General features: G+C 33.4%; 1 protein-coding gene across 3 annotated transcripts in view; it reads left to right on the forward strand.

Annotated features, from left to right (window-relative positions):
• Window positions 1-22298, forward strand: part of LOC143067621 (general transcription factor IIF subunit 2-like) — a 36632-nt gene that overhangs the window by 1689 nt on the left and 12645 nt on the right. The window contains exons 2-8 of one of the 3 annotated variants that reach the window (XM_076241000.1): window positions 6243-6319; window positions 8687-8790; window positions 9474-9530; window positions 11548-11577; window positions 13471-13552; window positions 15999-16095; window positions 16492-16635. In XM_076241000.1, the coding sequence (XP_076097115.1) occupies window positions 6243-6319; window positions 8687-8790; window positions 9474-9530; window positions 11548-11577; window positions 13471-13552; window positions 15999-16095; window positions 16492-16635 (591 nt within the window). Of the gene's footprint in view, window positions 1-6242; window positions 6320-8686; window positions 8791-9473; window positions 9531-10005; window positions 10063-10537; window positions 10595-11547; window positions 11578-13470; window positions 13553-15998; window positions 16096-16491; window positions 16636-22298 lie in introns of all 3 variants that reach the window. The other 2 variants (XM_076241001.1, XM_076241002.1) reach the window with 2 other exon arrangements.

The following is a 22298-nucleotide window of genomic DNA, read 5'->3' on the forward strand; positions in this document are numbered from 1 at the left end:
ACAGAAAAACAGAAAACATCTAAAGGGAAAAAATATACCAAAAATGAAAAACAAATCATGACTATAGAAAAGAGTGGGAAAGTATTTTTGAAAGCCTCTGACTGCCTGTATAAATTTCTTCTCTTTGGTCTTCTTCATTTAAATACAGTTTTATGCGTTTTAACTAATTTTTAGTTTATTTGTAATTTTTCAGTTCCATTAAATTAAAAAGTCATGTGGGAAAGTGTATTTTTAAGAAGAGGGTGGTCTTGATCTTTTTATGATAGATATAGGAAGATGTGGTGTGAGTGCCAATGAGACAACTCTCCATCCAAATAACAATTTATAAAAGTAAACCATTATAGGTCAATGAACATGTTTTTGATGCACACTTTTAATGTTCTAGCTAATTTCAGACATAGTTTATTTCTTTTTAAAAATTCTAATGAAAATCATTCTTTATATATAGAGAGAATAATGATGTAAAACATTGATTATATGCAGTTGGTCAATCATGTTATTCTCTTATCTTAGACTGTCTTGAAAGAGGAGGAGCTTTGTCTATATTTAATTACTACATTACAGATGTTGGTCAAATCTGTGACGTCAAACTCCCGCCAAATGCCAAGTTAACTGTTGGACAGTTCACATATAATGCAAAATTTACATCATTAGAGCATCAAAGACACAAAATGTGTGGTTCTATTGATATAGTAATGGTATCAGAACACTCCTGGGGTGTTCGCAATGGAATGTTTGTATTTATATTGACTTTAAAGGGTTCTAAGGGGGAAATTCAGTTTTTAGGTCATTTCTCAGAACAATTTTTCATGAAAAATGTAAGGAAAAATGAAAATAGAAACTTTATGGATACCCCCTTTGGCTTGACTTTGATATATATGATTGAAGGGTGTATTTTCTACAATACCGTGTCCAAGTTTTTGGATAGTTTGTTTCTATTGAATTTATAGGTCTCCAAAGATGAAAGATGAAATGAGGTTTGGCACCCAGCAGTTAAATCAATATATCTTCTTACTGAAGGCATATATCAAAAATCTAAGACACAGTTTTGGAGATTGTATATATGGTTCATTAAAGGGATGGAAACCAATTTTTACTACCATTTGACATGACTGTGTCATTTTCATCCAAGTTGGAAGACCACTTTTTTGGCAATTAATGAGCTATATTTTGAGATTAATCAAACCAAAAATAAATTTATATATAGATTAAGAAAGCATTATATTTCAGCTTTAAAATGAGTTAAAGATTTTAAAAATCCATTGAGTAGTTTTGGAGAAATTAATCTTTAAAGACTGTTGATTGGAGTCATAAAATTCTGACTGTAGTGCTACCTAAAATGAACACAAAAAGATTATAGAGGATTATTGTGAAATCAATTAACAAACAGTTAAAAATAATTACTATACTTGTACAAATAAACAAAAGATTATTGTAATTAACTCATATTATTCAAACAATTGTTAATTATATAAATAATTGCTAATGATTTTTTCATATTTATATATATTTTCTTAATTCAATTGAGATAAAAGAACATGAAATAAAAGCTTAAGTTTATTATCTGAGTTATTATTAATTTTAATAAATTCAAGCAAATTATTACAATATAAATGCTCTTTTGTTCCGATGTTGGAAAGTTCCAGGCTGAAAGAACTAACTAGCCGATAAGTTCCAGAGGAACTTATTAACTAGTTACTTTGTTCTTCCTCTGCTTTAGAAGTTCCACTGGAACAAAGTGACTAGTTGAAAAGTTCCAACGGAACATATCAACCAGGCAGAAAGTTCCATTTGGAGAATTGAGGCAAAGTAAAAGCGCAACATATTATATTTGAAACTTTTAAAGGGAAACCAAGATACTGATTGCAAAAGTCAAAAGGAACTTATAAACTAGCCACAAAGTTCCTCTTTGGCAAATAAGTCAAAACCGGAACTAACAAACTAGCCCAAAGGTTCCAACGGAACTTATCAACCAGTCACAAAGTTCCATTTGGAGAATTGATGCAAAGACCCACATGAGGAAGGGGGGTGTTCTTCCCTCTCTTGAGGGTACTATGAATACTAAATTTGCATGTTAATGCAACTTATTCCGTTTTATGTGGTCGTTTTATGTGAGCTATGAAATACAACTTAAATGTTGCTGGGGGAGTTTGTTCTTCCCCCTCACTACATCAAAATTTAAATACATTTCATTATTTCCCCAAAAATAAAGTTCCATGCCCCTGTTTAGCTCACCTGGCCCTAAGGGTCAAGTGAGCTTTTCTCATCACTTGGCGTCTGTCATCATCGTCCGTTGTTGTCAACCGTCGTCTTCGTCGTTAACATTTTACATTTTGAACTTCTTCTAGAGAACCACTGAATGGAATGAAACCAAGCATGGCATGAATGTTCCTTATGAGGTGCTGACCAAGTGTTGTTATTTTGTAGCCGATCCATTATCCAAGATGGCCGCCAACGGGGAACTTAGTTTAACATTGGACCCTATTAGAAATGCATACAAATGACTTCTTTTAGAGAACCACTAAATGGAATGAAACCAAACATGGCATGAGTGTTCCTTATGAGGTACTGACCAAGAGTTGTTACTTTGTAGCTGATCCATTATCCAAGATGGCAGCCAGCAGGGGACTTAGTTTAACATAGGAACCTATGGGAAATGCATACAAATGACTTCTTTTAGAGAACTGTTGAATGGAATGAAACCAAACATGGCATGAATGTTCCTTATGAGGTGCTGACCAAGTGTTGTTACTTTGTAGCCGATCCATTATCCAAGATAGCCGCCAGTGGTGGACCTAGTTTAACATAGGACCCTATGGGAAATGCATACAAATGACTTCTTTTAGAGAACTGTTGAATGGAATGAAACCAAACATGGCATGAATGTTCCTTATGAGGTGCTGACCAAGTGTTGTTACTTTGTAGCCGATCCATCATCCAAGATGGCCGCCAGTGGTGGACTTAGTTTAACATAGGACCCTATGGGAAATGCATACAAATGACTTCTTTTAGAGAACTGTTGAATGGAATGAAACCAAACATGGCATGAATGTTCCTTATGAAGTGCTGACCAATTGTTACTTTGTAGCCGATCCATCATCCAAGATGGCATTGGACTTGGTTTAACATAGGACCCTATGGGAAGTACATACAAATGACTTCTTTTACTGAACCACTGAATGGAATGAAACCAAACATGGCATGAATGTTCCTTATGAGGTGCTGACCAGGGGGTTTAGTTTAACATAGGACCCTAGGGGAAATGCATACAAAAGTATTCTTTTAGAGAACCACTGAATGGAATGAAACCCTACATAGCATGAATGTTCCTTATGAGGTGCTGACCAAGTTTTGTAACTTTGTAGCCAAATTTTATCTTTTTTTTTACATGATTTCAAAAACCCAAGTAGAATCAGGTGAGCGATACAGGCTCTTGAGAGCCTCTAGTTTCACATTTGTCCCCAAGGAAACCCCCTTTCAGTGCATTGGGTATTCTTGTAAATTAATGATTTGGTCTAATTTATACTGATACTCATTCTTCCCCCTCTTTTTACAACTTTCAACTTTTCAACTAGCTACTTTTTTCTGGAACTTTTCGACTGCACTCGGAATGAAACAACTAGTTGGAAAGTTCCATCGGAACAAAAAAACTAGTTGAAAAGTTCCACCGAAACAAAGTAACTGACGGAACATAGTGGCTGTTACATAAATTCAGCATTTTCATGTATGCCATCCCATTTTTTACAGATATTTTAATACATCTATAATAAGATCATATGCATTTGTTGGTTTTTATTTTCTGATTAATCTTTCTCAATAAACATGATAAAAGATATCAATATCCATTAAACATAAAAAGTTGCTTAATAGGGAAACCTGATTATAATAGTTTGTCTACATTAATGTTAAAGGGAAACTTCGCCAAAAAATCAAAAATTGATATTATGTCTAATCTGTATAAAAATGCTCAAATTTATAGATATTAAAGTTTTATTCTGCTAGATAAGAGATCACCATCGATTTTAAATTTAGAGTATCAATTCTCTGGAGAATTTGGAGAAGAAGAAGAAGAAGAAGAGCAGTCTGTCCCACTTGAACTTTTGACATAAGGATAAACGTAGTCAGAACATAATTTATCTAGTGAAATGTAATTTATTATTTTAGTGTTTGCCAGCAATCACCTTATCACTATTTTTCAGCCATTACTGGATATCACAAAGTTCTCATAAAATTTTGACGTCATAATAGAAAATTTTACAAAGTATCTGAAGCCGCAATGCATGGAAAGTACATGTAATTGTTGGATGATGTCAAAAGTTCATTTGGACAGATTCTCGGGTCAAGTGGGACAGATTTCTAAATAGCAATAAGGTGTATTATTTCTGTGAGGAATCTGCGTCCAAATGTTTTACAATTACATTTTGGCTGCTCTCAAACAAATAACAATAAAGGTTCAATTAACTTGATGTGTGGTCCAATAAAAGTGGATGTACATGTACAACCACCAATACAGGTGACACTTTTTTTAAATTAATATTAATTTTAATGATATTTTCAATTTTAGAATGAAGGATGTATGTTGGGCAGGTGGGGCCAAACAGTGTCTGTTCATTCACATAAAAATACTTTGATGAAATTTTTTCAAATTCAGATATTGTCACTTATTATGTGATTGAGTTATTGCCCATTGAACAAAAAATAAAAATTTTTTGAATTTTAGAAAACTATTTTGTTTGTGATTAAAGTCATAAGAAACGAGTGACTGGTGAAAAATAATGTTCTTCCAATTCTTGAACCAATGCATACAAACATCATAAACTTAGTCTTCTGTGCATGAATTTATCATTTTTTTCGTACAAATTTTGTGTAATCTTTAATTTTTTTTTTAATCGGTCAGTGTTGTTGTGAAAATATGGTATTTATTAAAGTTAGTGTTTTGAAGCCGAAGTTTAACGATTGTCACCTGTTTGTCAACAATCGACAAAAAATCAACAAAAAAGAATGGAAATTGAGGGCGTGTTTAACATGTAAATTCAGATAATAGTTTATTTTAAGGACATCCATGCGTATTGTGATCACCGGGTTTTTACGAGATGGGTCACACTGAGGTTACTTTGCATACGAAAAATATGTCGGGGGGAATTGCTTCCTGGAAGGAAGCAATTAAAATAAAGTAAACTTCTTCTAAATATGATTAAATTAAAGAATTATCTTCAGAAAAAATTATATGTACATAAGTTTTATAATGAAAACTATCCATTGAGTTATAAAAAAACGTATGCATTATTTTTTTTGAATTGAGGTTTCTTATGACTTTAAATCATATCTAATTTTAGGTTAACATTATTGGTTCATGTATTTATTATTGTGTTTGAGTTATTTCCTATTTCCCTTTGAACAGAAATAGTTTAATTCATTCAAGTATTTCATCAAAAATTAAATTTTGGGGTTCTTTGATATGCTGATTCTAACAATCATGTCAATGTACTTAGATTTTGGATATTGGACCATTATATTAATAGGTAAATGTTCATTTTCATTTTTTCAGTTTTTTTACCACATTCATTATGTGTCACAAACCTATGCTGTATCAAATATTCAATCACAAATTCACAACCCAAAATCAGAGCTGTTTTAAGCTTAAATGTTGTGTCAATACTTGCTCAATTTCTCTCAACAGCTTCTTGTTTAAATGATGTTTGTTGGTTGCTTAACTACTGGTGGCAATTATTTTTTTTCAATGAGCAGTTAAGCAATCAGAAATCATCATAATTTTTTTAATGTCTTGTTAGCTATTAAATTTCAAACACCATCTGATCCCAAACACTTCTCAGCATCATCAAACTAGTACCTCTGTTATACATTTGTAGTGAAGTCAGTCAAAATAGTACAGAACGACAAATAAATATAAAAATAAGCTTTTTTGAAAGTCAGCACAGTAGACTAACAGAAAACATAACATGAGCTCTATTGATCTTTTAACCGAAATACAACACAACAATTTTATTATACAATACATGCAATAAGTTACATAACACAAAATAATGCACTTTTAGTATGGTAGTATTAAATAATAAGCAGGTTATAAGCATGAAAAGTTAGGTATTCAAGTTAAAAGCATATGAAAAAGGTTAACTAAGCATGATAAGAAATGTGGTAAAATGCATACATGATAGCATAAAATATGAAATATATATAGTATACATGTATGATCTAAATGGTAATTTTTTTTACTATTTTAGGTACCAAAGTATTTGTCAGAAAAGTGGAGTCATGCCGATGGTGGAGAAGTTGGAAAGCTCAAAATCACAAGATCAAAGTAAGACCTTAATTTGCAGGGTAGATGCATTATTCTTCTTTAAATTTTTCTCATTCTGTTTCTCATACCTTTGCAAATGTTTTTATTTGATGTTTCTGAACAAAGAGTCATGGACATTTGGTTTACTTCTGTTCATTTTCCTTTTGTTATAATTGTTATTTAGAATCTGTACATATTTTCAATCATCAATAAACAGCTTAAGAAAACTACTGCAACCAACTACATGTATAAAAGAGGGACGAAAGATGATACCAAAGGGACAGTCAAACTCAGAAATCTAAAATAAACTGACAACGCCATGGCTAAAAATGAAAAAAACAAACAGACAAACAAAAATACACATGACACAACATAGAAAACTAAAGAATAAACAACACGAACCCCACCAAAAACTAGGGGTGATCTCAGGTGCTCCGGAAGGGTAAGCAGATCCTGCTCCACATGTGGCACCCGTCCTGTTGCTTATGTGATAACAAATCCGGTAAATAGTCTAATTCCGTAGGTCACATTCATGAAAGGGAAGGGGATTGTAGTTACAACGTAAGGAACATATCCAATATCATTTGTGAAACGGTTATTCCATAACGGTCAACCAATCGTGATGGTGTCTGTAAAATTTACGAAGGGATGATTTCAACTTCTCCATTTGGAACTCTTGGTTTAATAGCTTCCTTGTGAGCAGCAACCCTCTATCAAGAAAATCATGATAGGAAATGCAAGCACGGGAATATCGTATCAATTGGGAGATATATACCCCGTATTCAGGTGCTGCTGGAATGTTGCTACTTAGAAATGGAAAGTTCACAATTAGAAAGCTGAAATCATCTCTTTTGTCGTAAAGTTTTGTTTTAAACCAACCCTCATTGTCAATTTCTAGATGTAAGTCAAGATATGAGGCTGACTTAACTGTATCTGTAGTATCCTTTATCTCTAGTTCGATGGGATAGATGCGTTCCACATAGTCACCAAATTTTGAATTATTTAGTGAAAGAACATCATCTATATAGCGGAAAGTAGAGTTAAAGGATATTGCTAACTTCTTGTCTTTCTTCCTAAGAAGTTCCTGCATGAAGTCAGCCTCATAATATTAAAGAAACAAGTCTGCAAGTAGAGGGGCACAGTTTGTTCCCATTGGAGTGCCGACAGTCTGTTGAAAAACACGTCCTCCGAACGTAACAATATGTTGTCAATCAAGAAATCAAGCATCTTGATAATATCAGTTTCAGAGAATTTTTTGTTTGAATCAGAGTGATCCTTTACAAAGTAGGATTTATCCCTCCCTAACATATAACATATAGACAAGCTTTATTTCAAAATCAAGAAGACCTGGAAACTTCATACATGTATCTTCTATAGTATACATGTACATATGTCTTTTGTTCTAAGGTTACAATATTTCCTGTTAATTAATTGTCCTTCAATTTCATGCTTTAAGAAACTGATAAGTACATTTTGTACTTTATGGTATGATTATAAGTTGTACATGTTTGTCTGTCAGTCTTCACATCTGAACTTGACCTAATTTTCATCATTACATTTTTGTGTAACTGTTCGGTCTTTTTCTCAAATGACTTGAGCAATAGACATGATAGATTATAACTTTTTTTATCCTGATTAAGAGTAATTGATCGCAATTTGATTGGCTGATATTGTCCTAATAAATTTCAGTACAATTTTTTATTACGTCAATTGGAATTATCTCCCTTATTTATTATGTCAATTGGAATTATTTCCCTTGTACCATTGACCTAATAAAAAAAATTGAGTTGCTTAATAGTCCTTATATTTTTTAATTTTTCACAGTTTTAGATTAAATATCTAAACTATATTTGGTTGATATTGTCCTCATTGAATTTGAATGTGAAAATATGTGATATAACAAAATCAGGATATATTCGTTACACAGTGTTCAATTGTCCTAATACGGAATTTTTCGGGTCAATAAAATTCATATCGGGTTTGGCTTCGCCTCACTCGATATGAATTTTATTGACCCGAAAAATTCTCGTATTAGGACAATTGCACACTGTGTAACTAATATTGTTGTATGGAATGATTACAAGATGTAAATATCTGTTTCATGGTTCATTGATAAAATTGAGTTTATAGAATACCTAAGGTAATTTTTTTATTTTAAAGACTTGAAAATTTCAGCATTTCCAATCTTGTTTTTCATTAGGTAATTTTTATATATCTAATACTAGATGTTAAATAATTTTTATCTGCTTCATATTTTCTTGATATAATTCATCTCACCATTTATAAATTTTCATTCACTGGCCTGGACATATATACAAATTTATATTTTGCTAGGATACATCGATGAAAATGTGTGTATGTTTGACTGTAAGAACTTCTTTTTATTAGATTTCCAGGCCAGAAGCCAGATGTAGTTTTCTCATTAAATGACAAACTGGTTAAGAGTGGTGATACTACACAAAGTCCAAAGGATCATAAAATGGTTTTAACAGGTCTGGGTAATCAGAACTTGGTTGTATTCTCTGAGACACCACCAATGATAACATCAGGTAGGAAGTCCATTAACAGGTTTTGGTAATCAGAACTTGGTTGTATTTTCTGAAACCCCACCAATGATAACAGCAGGTTGGTAGTCCATAAACAGGTCTAGGGAATCAGAACTTGGTTGTATTCTCTGAGACCCACCAATGATAACATCAGGTAGGAAGTCCATTAACAGGTTTTGGTAATCAGAACTTGGTTGTATTTTCTGAAACCCCACCAATGATAACAGCAGGTAGGTAGTCCATAAACAGGCCTGGGGAATCAGAACTTGGTTGTATTCTCTGAGACCCCACCAATGATAACAGCAGGTAGGTAGTCCATTAACAGGTCTGGGGAATCAGAACTTGGTTGTATTCTCTGAGACCCCACCAATGATAACAGAAGGTAGGAAGTCCATAAACAGGTCTGGGTAATTAGAACTTGGTTGTATTCTCTGAGACCCCACCAATGATAACAGCAGGTAGGTAGTCCATAAACAGGCCTGGGGAATCAGAACTTGGTTGTATTCTCTGAGACCCCACCAATGATAACAGAAGGTAGGAAGTCCATAAACAGGTCTTGGTAATTAGAACTTGGTTGTATTCTCTGAGACCCCACCAATGATAACAGCAGGTAGGTAGTCCATTAACAGGTCTGGGTAATCAGAACTTGGTTGTATTCTCTGAGACCCCACCAATGATAACAGCAGGTAGGTAGTCCATAAACAGGCCTGGGGAATCAGAACTTGGTTGTATTCTCTGAGACCCCACCAATGATAACAGAAGGTAGGAAGTCCATAAACAGGTCTTGGTAATTAGAACTTGGTTGTATTCTCTGAGACCCCACCAATGATAACAGCAGGTAGGTAGTCCATTAACAGGTCTGGGTAATCAGAACTTGGTTATATTCTCTGAGACCCCACCAATGATAACAGCAGGTAGGTAGTCCATAAACAGGCCTGGGGAATCAGAACTTGGTTGTATTCTCTGAGACCCCACCAATGATAACAGAAGGTAGGAAGTCCATAAACAGGTCTTGGTAATTAGAACTTGGTTGTATTCTCTGAGACCCCACCAATGATAACAGCAGGTAGGTAGTCCATTAACAGGTCTGGGTAATCAGAACTTGGTTATATTCTCTGAGACCCCACCAATGATAACAACAGGTAGGAAGTCCATTAACAGGTCTGGGGAATCAGAACTTGGTTGTATTCTCTGAGACCCCACCAATGATAACAGCAGGTAGGAAGTCCATAAACAGGTCTGGGTAATCAGAACTTGGTTATATTCTCTGAGACCCCACCAATGATAACAACAGGTAGGAAGTCCATAAACAGGTCTGAGTAATCAGAACTTGGTTGTATTCTCTGAGACTCAACTAATGGTAACAGCAGGTAGGAAGGCCATAAACAGGCCTGGGGAATCAGAACTTGGTTGTATTCTCTGAGACCCCATTAATGATAACAGCAGGTAGGTAGTCCATAAACAGGTCTAGGGAATCAGAACTTGGTTGTATTCTCTGAGACCCCACCAATGATAACAGCAGGTAGGTAGTCCATTAACAGGTCTGGGGAATCAGAACTTGGTTGTATTCTCTGAGACCCCACTAATGATAACAGCAGGTAGGAAGTATATTAACAGGTCTTGGTGATCAGAACTTGGTTGTATTCTCTGAGACCCCACCAATGATAACAGCAGGTAGGAAGTCCATTAACAGGTCTGGGGAATCAGAACTTGGTTGTATTCTCTGAGACCCCACAAATGATAACAGCAGGTTGGTAGTCCATAAACAAGGCTTTTATTTGGTCCAAATTAATAGCTTTTTACAGACCAAGCTGATAATTTGGCCCGGTCCCTCTGTCTTTTTACTTGAATAACTACATATATTAGTTTGTGTCTAAATGAGTTTAAGGTGAACCGCTAGTGGTACATATAGGTCAATGATATGTGGTGTGCATTTATATAATTAGCATTGACATTTCCCATTTCCATTAAGGTTATTAAATAGTGATGAGACGCTTATAATATTGTGGGAAGATTTCAGAATTTTTCATCCCTGTTTCCCTTATTTTTGATTTTAAGTGGTGGAACGCTTACCACAACTTGCATTATCATTCTATAGTTCTTAATATTTGGACAGGATAGGTTTCCAAAAATATCAACTCCAGTGTCCTAACAAGCTTTGAATAGAGGGACACAGCTTCCTTCTGTCCTTAATGTGCACCCTTTGTCCATTTTGTCCTCCCATATTGGTGATTGTTTCCTGAAAAATATCTTTCAAACAACTTTACCCATCTAACAATCAATTATTTCAAAATTTTAGCTACTCTGCACTTTTAGAATAGTGAACTTAACTTGATTAATTGTTAGATTTATCATTGGTATAGACTATTCTGAAAGAATGAAATTTTAATTTAGGTGATAAGTAATTATTGATTTCAATTAAGGATTTTTACATTAATAATTAGTTCTTCAGACTGAATGTAGATTGAGATTTGTAATAATTGTTACAGAGTCAATACATTGTAAAATGAAAGACCAGATGTCAAAAGTAGGTGAAATTAAAAAAAAATTGAGATCATATGATTTGTTCCTGTTTAATCAGCACTGTTTATAAAAATGTGTTAAAACACAACTTTTCCCACCCAAAATATATTTAATACAATTCTGTACAATTGCTGTTGCCTTGATTTAGATGAATGAACATTGCTTATTTGTTCTTTGTAGATTCTGGTGCTAAACCTGATCATTTAGTTGGTAAGTGTCAATAACAAAGTATATACCGGTAAAAGGATCACCTAGTTTGTAAGCGTAAATCAAATTACACTGAAAGCCAACTGATTTACAAATATGTGAAAAAAAAACTATACAACTCACAAGACGTGTACACTATAGCTCAGCAAATTGGTCATTTTTGGGGGCATGATATATGTAAATCCAATCATTTTTAGCTCACCTGGCCCGAAGGGCCAAGTGAGCTTTTCCCATCACTTTGCGTCCGGCGTCCGTCGTCCTGCGTCCGTCGTCGTCCTGCGTTTGTCGTCGTTAACTTTTACAAAAATCTTCTCCTCTGAAACTACTAAGCCAAATTTAATCAAACTTGGCCACAATCATCATTGGGGTATCTAGTTTGAAAAATGTGTCCGGTGACCCCGCCAACCAACCAAGATGGCCGCCATGGCTAAAAATAGAACATAGGGGTAAAATGCAGTTTTTGGCTTATAACTCAAAAACCAAAGCATTAAGAGCAAATCTGACATGGGGTAAAATTGTTTATCAGGTCAAGATCTATCTGCCCAGAAATTTTCAGATGAATCGGACAACCCGTTAATGGGTTGCTGCCCCTGAATTGGTAATTTTATGGAAATTTTGCTGTTTTTGGTTATTATCTTGAATATTATTATAGATAGAGATAAACTGTAAACAGCAATAATGTTCAGCAAAGTAAGATTTACAAATAAGTCAACATGACCGAAATGGTCAGTTGACCCCTTAAGGAGTTATTGCCCTTTATAGTCAATTTTTAACCATTTTTCGTAAATCTTAGTAATCTTTTACAAAAATCTTCTCCTCTGAAACTACTGGGCTAAATTAATCCAAACTTGGCCACAATCATCTTTGGGGTATGTAGTTCAAAAAATTTGTCCGGTGACCCGGCCATCCAACCAAGATGGCTGCCACGGCTAAATATAGGACATAGGGGTAAAATGCAGTTTTTGGCTTATAACTCAAAAATCAAAGCATTTAGAGCAAATCTGACAGAGTGAAATTGTTTATCATGTCAAGATCTATCTGCCCTGAAATTTTCAGATGGATCCGACAACCGGTTGTTGGGTTGCTGCCCCATAATTGGTAATTTTAAGAAAATTTTGACGTTTTTTGTTATTATCTTGAATATTATTATAGATAGAGATAAACTGTAAACAGCAATAATGTACAGCAAAGTAAGACCTAAAGATAAGTCAAACATGACAAAAATGGTCAGTTGACCCCCTAAGGAGTTATTGTCCTTTATAGTCAATTTTTAACAATTTTCATAAAATTTGTAAATTTTTACTAACATTTTCCACTGAAACTACTGGGCCAAGATCATTATAGATATAGATAATTGTAAGGAGCAAGAATGTTCAGTAAAGTAAGATGTACAAACACATCACCATCACCTAAACACAATTTTGTCATGAATCCATCTGCTTCCTTTGTTTAATATTCACATATACCAAGGTGAGCGACACAGGCTCTTTAGAGCCTCTAGTTTGAAATACATATATTTTGAAATTTCAAAATTGATCAGAGCTTTATGATTAAACCAATGAAAGGCTCTTCTATACAAACAGACAATTGGAACACAGAGAAGCCTCCAAGGCACTTGAAAATCTCAACTTTGTGTTCTCTTTGTACTATGTATGTTTTTATGAAACAACCCTTACAGATAACTTCAAAATTGCAGGTAAAATTCTATCATAATTTAGAAAAATGTTTTAATTTAAACATGTTTTTCACTGAAACTAGCTCGATAGTCTATTATATTTTGTTATTTTTAAAGATCTTACCTCGTCTTACGATATGACTTAAGATACAAGACAAAAGTTGTATCAATTTCTTTCAGAATGTATAAAGAAACTGAACTATCTTCTCATTTTATTACAGATAAATTAGGAATTGAGGGAAAAGTTATTCAGAGGGCAGAGTGTCGACCTATAGCAGATAACAACTACCTCAAGTTAAAAAGGTATATTTCTTCTGAGTTATTTTGAGTATTATCATAGTACACACAAAATTCGGAAACAATTCCAACAGTGCTTGGCCAAAAGTATTTTGCTATATATTTGATATAAAAACACATATTTTTCCAAAAAATATTTTGAAGACATTTATTGATAGATTTTTACAAACCAAATTCTATAGTATATTCATTGGTCAGGTTGTTGTCTCTTTGACACATTCCCTATTCTATTGTTTATTTGTTCCATAGATCAATGTTTGGTCATAGTTTTGTCATCAATAATTTGGGTTTTCTTTTAGTATTAAAATGTACAATAATGTTTTACAATTTAATTTGGTTAAAATACTAACAAATGTTTATGAACATAAAATAATACTTGTGTTTATATCATCAGAAAAAGCTCCACTATAAAAATATAACCAAATACTCAAATAAGCAGGTGCCAATTCTGCTTCTGTTGGTACTAAGTTGATTTAAATGTCTCCGCATTATGTGTTGTTATATATGAAATATATACTGAAAATTCACAAGTGAGTCAATTATAATTGTCTCCCCTAGATAGCATGCTTCGAAGTTGCACTTCTGTAAATAATACAGCAATTTCCTATAGGAACTCCATTTTTACTGCTAAAACTGCCACTTTTACAATGAAGTTTCCAAAAAAAATATATTATTGAATGGAAAGTTTATATGCATTAACTTATTTTTTGCAAAAGTCAAAACATAGTTGTGTGACATATTTTCAACATTTATATGCCTTGAACTTCTAAGTGTTTGAACTGATACATTTTGTACTACAATTCTGTACTACTCCTTCCTTTACTTTTAGTTTTTATGATAATTTAGTTTGTCTGTTATTCAACAGTATTTAGAAATTTAATAAGACATGTGGTTTGTGATGCAGCTGTATATACAAAATGTAACTTATAAGAAACCAAATGGCTGTGAAGTGGTTATTGAAATGAATACAAAAAGAACAGAAAATTAAAAGGCAGTATTGAGGATGAACTTGAGTGCAGTACACCCAGGATATCAAATAGTTATCAAAGTTACCAAGATTATAATTTAGTATGCCAGACACGTGTTTCATCTACATAAGACTACAAATGACCTGTTTAGATTTCTTTTTCAAAGTAGCTAACTTACTATTTGCATTAAATTTGGTTTAAAGAAAATCAATTTATAATTAGGTGTTTATTAAAGTACAGGAAAACTTAAATACATCGTACTCAAGAAATTTAAAATATGTATAAAAGGAAACAAGAACAATGACCCTATTATTTGTTTTTATTTCATACAGTTATTTAAGTGTTGGGATAAAGTTTTTTTTTTCATCAGCGCTTTGTCAAACCATTTGAGAAATTGAATGATAAAAAATACATTGCAGCAATTTTTAAAAATTCATAATTGGTTTTTACTCAGCAATCACCTTTAAAAGAATAATTAAATCTGTACATAAAGCAAAAGCAAATCCAAACATAAAGGAAAACAAATCTAAACATGAAGCAAAATAAATCAATATGCATAGCAAAACAAATCCATAAATAAAGAAAAGCAATTCCAAACATAAAGCAAACTTAATTGAAACATAAAGAAAAACAAATCCAAACATACAGCAAAACAAATCCAAACATGAAGAAAAACAAATCCAAACACACAAAGCAAAACAAATCCAAACAAATCCAAACAAAGCAAAACAAATCTAAACAAAGCAAAACAAATCTAAACATAAAGCAAACCAAATCGAAACATAAAGTGATTACACGAAATAAATCGAAACATAAAGCAAAACAAATCCAAACATGAAACAAAACAAATCCAAACATCGAGCAAAACAAATCCAAACACTAAGCAAAGCAAAACATAGCAACATTCCAATCTTCAAGCACACTAAATTTTACAAAACAATCATCTCTTTAACACAAAACTGAGGCAGAACTTTTGTGTAGAATAAATTATTTTTTTTAAATCCAGGTATTTTAAAAAGCAATATGAAAGGACACATAATAAGTGATCTTTAACATAAACTATATGAACTTTGGCTTGAAGAGTTTTGCAGACTTAATGTTCAGCAAGATTTTTGTGCATAGAAAGATTGTTATCAGTATATGTAGGAATGGAAATTTTTGGTTATATCAGAAGAGTACTAAACAAATATCATAACACCATTATGACACCATTAAGTGTAAGAGAAACAACCTTGATGTAGGCCAGTATTGATTCATGTTTTAAAGTTAGTGTCATGTAAAAGACAGATTCAAATGAGGTATTGGCTGAAGCATTGCCATTGTATTTAAGCTAAAGAAAGAAGGTCAACGATGAGACAAGGGGACAATACCTACACAAAGATGGACATTACAAGGCTGCCAATTTGCCAATGATGTGCAGTTATTATTTATTGTTATCCAAAAGACTTTTAGAACTTACCATGTTTTTCTTTCTTTTATTTTAGATTGCAAGTGGAGGCACAGAATAAGCCAAAAAGAGAAGTTATTCAGATTTCAGAAGTAGTTAATGCATACAAGCCAATCAGCGATCATAAGTTTAATGTAAGTTTATTTCATGCAGATTTTAGAAATAGTGATTAATTGGTTTTTGTTGAATGAAAAACTTTTTTTATTGCTGATATGAAAATTATTTTACAACAAGAGTTATCTGTCAATACAAAACTTGCATTGTCCCCAAATTAGCTTTAAAAATATTCTTAATAAAAACCAGCAAGAATTAAATCTCAGTGAGAAGATGATAAAAATTTGATAACTAAGTGTCTGAGAATCACAGTGGCTAATCAGTGTTAATCAAAGAAAAGGAATGACCACTTTTTGTAGCATTTTCTCTTAATTGGTTTAAATGGGCTTTCAAAGATGAAATAAGGGAGCTGTTGTTTCTTATCAATTAACTTAGTTTTCACCTACAAAAATGTGATTGAAATTAATATATTACAGATTGAACACAACCAAAAGTTGAAGAATGAAGGAAAAAGACTGAGAGATTCAAAAGATGTTGTTATGGAGAAGTTGTTTGCAGCCTTTGAGAAACATCAGTATTACAATGTTAAAGATTTAGTACGGGTGACCAATCAACCAATCGTAAGTTTAATAATTAAAACCCCTGTAATAAAAGTTTTTAGGGGTATGTATGAAGCAGTCTCTCTGTGTGTCTGACTCCAACTCCTTTATACATTGTTTGATTCATCTTCAACCTTGTAGAATTAAAAGTTCATGATATGTATTTTGATTATTTTGTCCAGAATATTAGAAAATTTGTCCCTTTTCAAAACCAATCGTGTCATTGCAATTCCTACAAGGTTTATTTCATTTACATGATACTTTGTCCCTTTTCAAAACCAATCGTGTCATTGCAAATCCTACAAGGTTTTTTTCATTTACATGATACTTTGTACATGGTAAGATCCTTATATGCAGAAGTGCATGTGGGTAAGATATTCAGTTTCATGGAGAATTTTTTTTATGCTCCTACTGTAGCAGAGGGGGCATTAAGTTTTACCCTTGTCCGTACGTACCTCCCAAAATTGGTTTACCTTCTCTTACTTTAGTTTGCCTCAACCAAATGTTATGAAACTTATACACAATGCTTATTGCCATGAAACAGTGGATCAAGTTTGAATTGTGGCAGCATCACTTTTAACGTTCAAGAGTAATGCCCCTTTAAGTGGAAAAGCTGCTGAATTTTTCGTTTCCTTTCTCTAACTTAAGTTTGCCTCTACTAAAATGTAACCACAAAACACAGATCAAGTTTGAATTTTGGTGGCATCATTTTTATTGTTCTAGAGATTTGCCCCTTATCAAATGGAATGGAAAAATGGCGGAATTTTTCATTTCTGTCTCTAACTTAAGTTTAATTTGCCTCAAATAAATGTTATGAAACTTAAAAACAAAGCTTATTACCATAAAACTCAGATCGAGTAAGTGTTTTTTTGTAAGAAAAAAAATTGCAACTACAAGAAAAAAAATTGCAACTACAAGCAAAAAAATTGCAACTACAAGCAATTTTTTGCTCACCTGGCCCAAAGGGCCAAGTGAGCTTTTCTCATCACTTGGTGTCTGGCGTCCGGTAAACTTTTACAAAAATCTTTTCATCTGAAACTACTGGGCCAAATTTGACCAAACTTGGCCAAAATCATCATTAGGGTATCTAGTTTTAAAAATGTGTCTGATGACCCGGCCAACCACTCAAGATGGTTTTTTGTCGAGCCTGCAACTTTTGTTGCAGAAAGCTCGACATAGGGATAGTGATCCGGCGGCGGCGGCGGCGGCGGCTACGGCGGCGGCTACGGCGGCGGCGTTAGCTAACTTCTTAAAAGGTTTATATTTTAGAAGGTGAAAGACCTGGATGCTTCATACTTTGTATATAGATGCCTCATGTTACGAAGTTTCCGTCAGTCACATGTCCAATGTCCTTGACCTCATTTTCATGGTTCAGTGACCACTTGAAAAAAAAGTTCAGAATTTTTGTAATGTTGAATTCTCTCTTATTATAAGTAATAGGATAACTATATTTGGTATGTGCGTACCTTGCAAGGTCCTCATGCCCGTCAGACAGTTTTCACTTGACCTCGACCTCATTTCATGGATCAGTGAACAAGGTTAAGTTTTGGTGGTCAAGTCCATATCTCAGATACTATAAGCAATAGGGCTAGTATATTTGGTGTATGGAAGGACTGGAAGGTGTACATGTCCAACTGGCAGGTGTCATCTGACCTTGACCTCATTTGCATGGTTCAGTGGTTATGGTTAAGTTTTTGTGTTTTGGTCTGTTTTTCTCATACTTTATGCAATAGGTCTACTATATTTGTTGTATGGAATGATTGTAAGGTGTACATGTCTAGCGGGCAGATGTCATCTGACCTTGACCTCATTTTCATGGTTCAGTGGTCAAAGTTAAGTTTTTAAGTTTTGGTCTTTTTATCTAATTTTATATGCCAAAGGTCAGCTATATTTGGTGTATGGAAATATATTATGATCTATATGTCAGTCCCGCAGGTTTATTTGACCATGACCTCAATTGCACGGTTCATTGCACAGTGTTAAGTTTTTGTGTTTTGGTCTATTTTTCTTAAACTATAAGTAATAGGTCAACTATATTTGTTGTATGGAAGCTTTGTTAGCTGTACATGTCTGCCTGGCATGGTTTATCTGACCTTGACCTCATTTTCATGGTTCATTGGTCTTTGTTTAGCTATCTTGGTTAATGTTAAGTTTATGTGACAGTTGTAATAAAGCTTTATACTTAGGACTATCAACATAATATCAATGATTAGTAAAGAAGGCGAGACATTTCAGTGTGTGCACTCTTGTCTTACACTATATATGTATAATAAACATTAAGATTAAATTTAATAATTTTTGTACTAATGATAATTTGGCTCAATACCCTACAGGGTAGTCGTCATTTACCCAAATTTAGATTAGATTAGATTTACAGTTCTTAAGTTATGTCCCTCTATTACGTTATGTTCAAGCAGGGGCATCATCTGTGCCCCATGGACACATACCCCAAGTATTTAGTTTTGCTGCTTTGAACTTAGAAACTTTGAGAGAACAGACCATGTCATCTCAACTCCTCATACATCATTCATCCTATATACATGAGTACATTGTTATATCTTAATACACAGATGTGCATGTGAATACAATGTTCTGGTCTAATGGTTACTAATGTCGTAATGAGGTTTTTGGAAAGTTTGCTATAGCTTGCTATGAATGAATGAACATTTACCCGCACTATTTTTTTACCATGTACGATATTTACAACTTTTTATTATTGAATAAGTAAAAGTTTGAGTGTATCGAAAGAGTTCGGTATGCAAGAACAAATTGATATTTGACCAAATTGTCGGATAATTGACAAGTGATAATGGTTTGATTTATTTTAACAATACACAGGTGATAGAATATAAAATAATCGATAATTATATGGCTTATGTCTCACGCCAAAAACGAGTAAAGGTAAATACCGGCTATAATAGAAAAATGCATTGTTTTTGTCAAACTGACATCGATCTGAAAGTTTTGATGCCAAAAATCATTTGAAAACTTTTAATTCTGTTGTTTAAATACTAACTGTTTCGCATTCCAATGTGGATATAAGGACCTTCACTTGTTCAGCATGCTCAAGTGGATAAAACTGACAACAGAAAAACGTTTTAATATAAAAAAGAAGATGTGGTATGATTGCCAATGAGACAACTATCTACAAAAGACCAAAATGACACAGATATTAACAACTATAGGTCACCGTACGGCCTTCAACAATGAGCAAAGTCCATACCGCATAGTGAGCTATAATGACAATTATTCATCATCTACTTCTTAGAATATTATAAAGTTCAGTGTATCAAGACCGAGATCAAGCTAAAGACAAGTGCTGTAGAAATTATTAAAATGATTTAATAAGATTTGTCCATGTACCAGCAAAATGACTTTCTTAGTGCTTAACAATGCAGTGGTGGATCCAGAACTTTTTATCCTGACACTTTATTCCTGGAGCAGTATGATTCTTTAAGATTGACCTATAATTACACCGTGTCGTCCTTACACAGAGGCAATGATTACTAGTATATCAAACAAATGGCTTAAAACAAAAATCTCAAATGTCATTGCCTCAATGGTAATTACACAACAGCATCTTAAATGTGTTGCACCTCAGATCAACATTGTATGAATCTAGTGTATATAAACTTTTTATTCCCGAGGTCATACTACTATTGTTATGCCCCCATCATATTGAGTTTTATCCTTGTTTTTTCTGTATGTACGTCCTATATTTGTACGTACGTCCATACATTCCAAAATTGATTTCTGTTCTTTTGCTTTAGTTTACATTGCCTGAACCAAATTTTATGAAACTTATGTGCAATGCTTATAACCACAAAACACAAGTCAAGCTTGAATTTTGTTGGCGTCACTTTTACCATTCTAGATGTAAAGGGGTGAAATTTTCAGTATACCCTATCAAGTATATATACCCTTATATATTAGTTTGACTTGTAGCTTTCTTTGGTTATACATTGATCAGGTGAACATAAAAATTGTCTGTAGATTTAGAAGTATAGATACATAAAACAAGAATGTGTCCATAGTACATGCATGCCCAATCTGCACTTCTATGATCAGTGGACCGTGAAAATGGAGTAAAAACTCTTAATTTAGCATGGTCCAATTTGTCAGCAGTCATGGGGTAAAAACGACAAATCAAAGAATTCAATTGTATATTTATAAAATATAGGACAATGGTGTTGGTTAAAAAATACTCCATTCCAGGACCTTTTGTTTTCCAAATAATTAATATTAAAATAATTGAAAAGTTCCAGGTCAACGGATTCAAACAGAAAGATTTTGAAAGCAAAAAAAAATGCATCTTATAATGGGCATGACTTTATCAGATAACAATCCCAATACTAAAATAAGGCCTGGCTTACGCATAGTTATATACTTTAATTCAGTCACGGACCCAAGATATCACGGGTGTGTTCTAGTGTGTACTAAGTTTCAAATGGATTGGACTTCAACTTCATCAAAAACTACCTCGACCAAAAACTTTAACCTAAATGGGACGGACAGACGAATGGATGGAAGGACAGACGGACGAACGGACGCACAGACCAGAAAACATAATGCCCATAAATGGGGCATAAAAAGTGAATTTTGGAAATTGCTGGCGAGACAATGGTTTAGTTTGAAAAATTAAAACTGTGATTAAATACATATTTGAATTAATACACGTCTATAACCTCCATGACCTATTTGAAATAATACATACATACAGTTGCAAATTTTCCAGATGTGTTATCCAGCACTTTGATTTAAAAAATTAATGCCTCTATCAACTTAGAATTTTATATGAACTTTTATTTTCCATTTGAATGTTTTAAACTAGCAATTTTTGGGGACCTTTATAGCTTGCTGTTCCGTGTGAGCCAAGGCTTCGTGTTGAAGACCGTACTTTGACATATAGTGGTTTACTTTTATAAATTGTTACTTGGATGGAGAGTTGTCTCATTGGCACTCATACCACATCTCCTTATATCTATCTATTCCTTGCCCAGATTTAGCCCCAGAAACACAAACATTCAGACTTCAAATGATACTTTAAGGTATACAGCTTTTTGAGTGCAAAATTTTGTATTTATTAGCTAATCCTACTGTTTGACTGAAGTGTGCTGTTCAATGTTAACTCTACTAGTTTTATGTCTTTCATTGTCTTCAGTCATTCAGTTGTTTTCCCTATTGTTTGACCTCTTATATGAGTTATAGCCCTGAAATGATGACTTTTGACAAATTATTACCCTATAACTTCAAATTTTTATGCCTCACCTACGATAGTAGAGGGGCATTATGTTTTCTGGTCTGTGCGTCCATCTGTTCATTCGCCCGTCCGTCATTCTGTCCCGCTTCAGGTTAAAGTTTTTGGTCAAGGTAGCAATCAACTTGAAACTTAGTACAGATGTTCCCCATGATATGATCTTTTCAATTTTAATGCAAACTCAGAGTTTTAACACCAATTTCATTTTCCACTGAACATAGAAAATGATCATGTGAGTGGGGCATCCATGTACTATGGACACAATCTAGCTGTTGGTTATTATTTTAAATGTATTATTAAGTGACTGGTGATTTTCATAATGATATTGGTCAATTTATTTCTTAACATGCTACATTATAGTGTGGAATTAACACTCTGAATGACACAAATTCTTTTTAGTTATAGTTTTCTATTTCATTTGCTGGCT

This window comes from Mytilus galloprovincialis, chromosome 3, assembly GCF_965363235.1.
Source record: "Mytilus galloprovincialis chromosome 3, xbMytGall1.hap1.1, whole genome shotgun sequence".
Taxonomy (NCBI): domain Eukaryota; kingdom Metazoa; phylum Mollusca; class Bivalvia; order Mytilida; family Mytilidae; genus Mytilus; species Mytilus galloprovincialis.